At 61.5% G+C, this 1,095-nt stretch overlaps 1 protein-coding gene across 1 annotated transcript in view; it reads left to right on the plus strand.

The window, feature by feature from the left end:
- The first annotated feature begins 291 nt into the window (after window positions 1-291).
- The window catches only part of ITGA2B (integrin subunit alpha 2b), a 9,841-nt gene continuing 9,037 nt past the window's right edge, over window positions 292-1,095 (plus strand). The window contains exon 1 of the mRNA XM_027909905.1: window positions 292-371. Coding sequence (XP_027765706.1) covers window positions 292-371 — 80 coding nt within the window. The remainder of the gene's footprint in view (window positions 372-1,095) is intronic.

A 1,095-nucleotide genomic window follows, 5' to 3' on the forward strand; every position in this document is an offset into this window, starting at 1 on the left:
TCAGGGAGTTGCAGAGCCAGAAGGTCCCCCCTGAGCCTCCTTTTCTCCAGGCTGAGCCCACAGGGTCTCTCCATCCCAGGCTGTGCTGCTGTTCCAGCCTGGGTAAGTGTCAGAACCGTTTAGAGCTCAGGGGGAGGAGCAGCCGCCTCTCCTTTCCTAAATAAACTCCTGGTTTGGTTAAAGGAAAAAACCCCAAACCCCACTGAATCCTGCCAAGGTGGGGAGCACCCTGTGCCACCTGCCATTGCCTGTCTGTCCTTCGGATGGCCCCGGGCTGGAGTTTCATGAGCGATGGCGCAGAAGAGCTGCAAGGAACAGGGAAATAAGGAATTCAACGGGAGAAGGAATCACAGTGACCTTGAAGGGGCCTGGTATGGGTTCCAGCTGGGTTTGGATGCTGCTGCCAGCGGGGAATGAGACCACCCGAGGAGGAGCAGCTGCCCCTGAGCCCACTGTCTGTTCTGCCGGGGCACAGAGCCGAGCTGGGCTCGGCTAAACCCTTCCCAATCCTCAGAGCTCTGCTCCAGCTGTTTCCCAACTGCAGCTGCTCCAAAGGGCTGGAGCAGTCCGGGCTCTGGGGCTGTGTCCCCCCTCAGGGGCCACGGTGCCGTTTGGGGCACTGTGGTGGCCTCCCTGTGCCCTCCAGGACCCTCTGACCCCTCTGTCCTCCTTCCCACCTGCAGCTTCAGGGATGGAATGGAAGCTGAACAGGGGGGGCTGGATCACAGGGTGATGCTCCAGGGCCTGTCCCTGCCACCGGCTCTAGGTGGGCATGAGGAGCCCGAGGACCCCCGAGGCACCCTGATGGTCCTTAATTAATAGAGTTTAAATTAATTGTGCAGGTGGGGTCGGGCAGGGCTGAACCCCCACAGCTGCCCCAGGCCTGGCTTGGCTGAGGGGCACCAGCTCCTCCACAGGGGACAGGACCCACCCTTGTTCTCTTGACTGTGGGTTGTGCCCCCACCTGGCACCCAGCCCCTTCCCAGAGCCATTTCCCTGTGCTGCCTGGCCCCTTGGGAGGGTTTTGGGGTGTCCCTACCCTGGGGAAGGGGGGAGACAGTTTGTGGGCACTGCTCAGTGCTGGTGGGGCAGTGC

Source organism: Empidonax traillii, unplaced genomic scaffold (genome assembly GCF_003031625.1).
Source record: "Empidonax traillii isolate 1590-97213 ecotype Southwest subspecies unplaced genomic scaffold, ASM303162v1 scaffold2509:size30479, whole genome shotgun sequence".
NCBI lineage: Eukaryota > Metazoa > Chordata > Aves > Passeriformes > Tyrannidae > Empidonax > Empidonax traillii.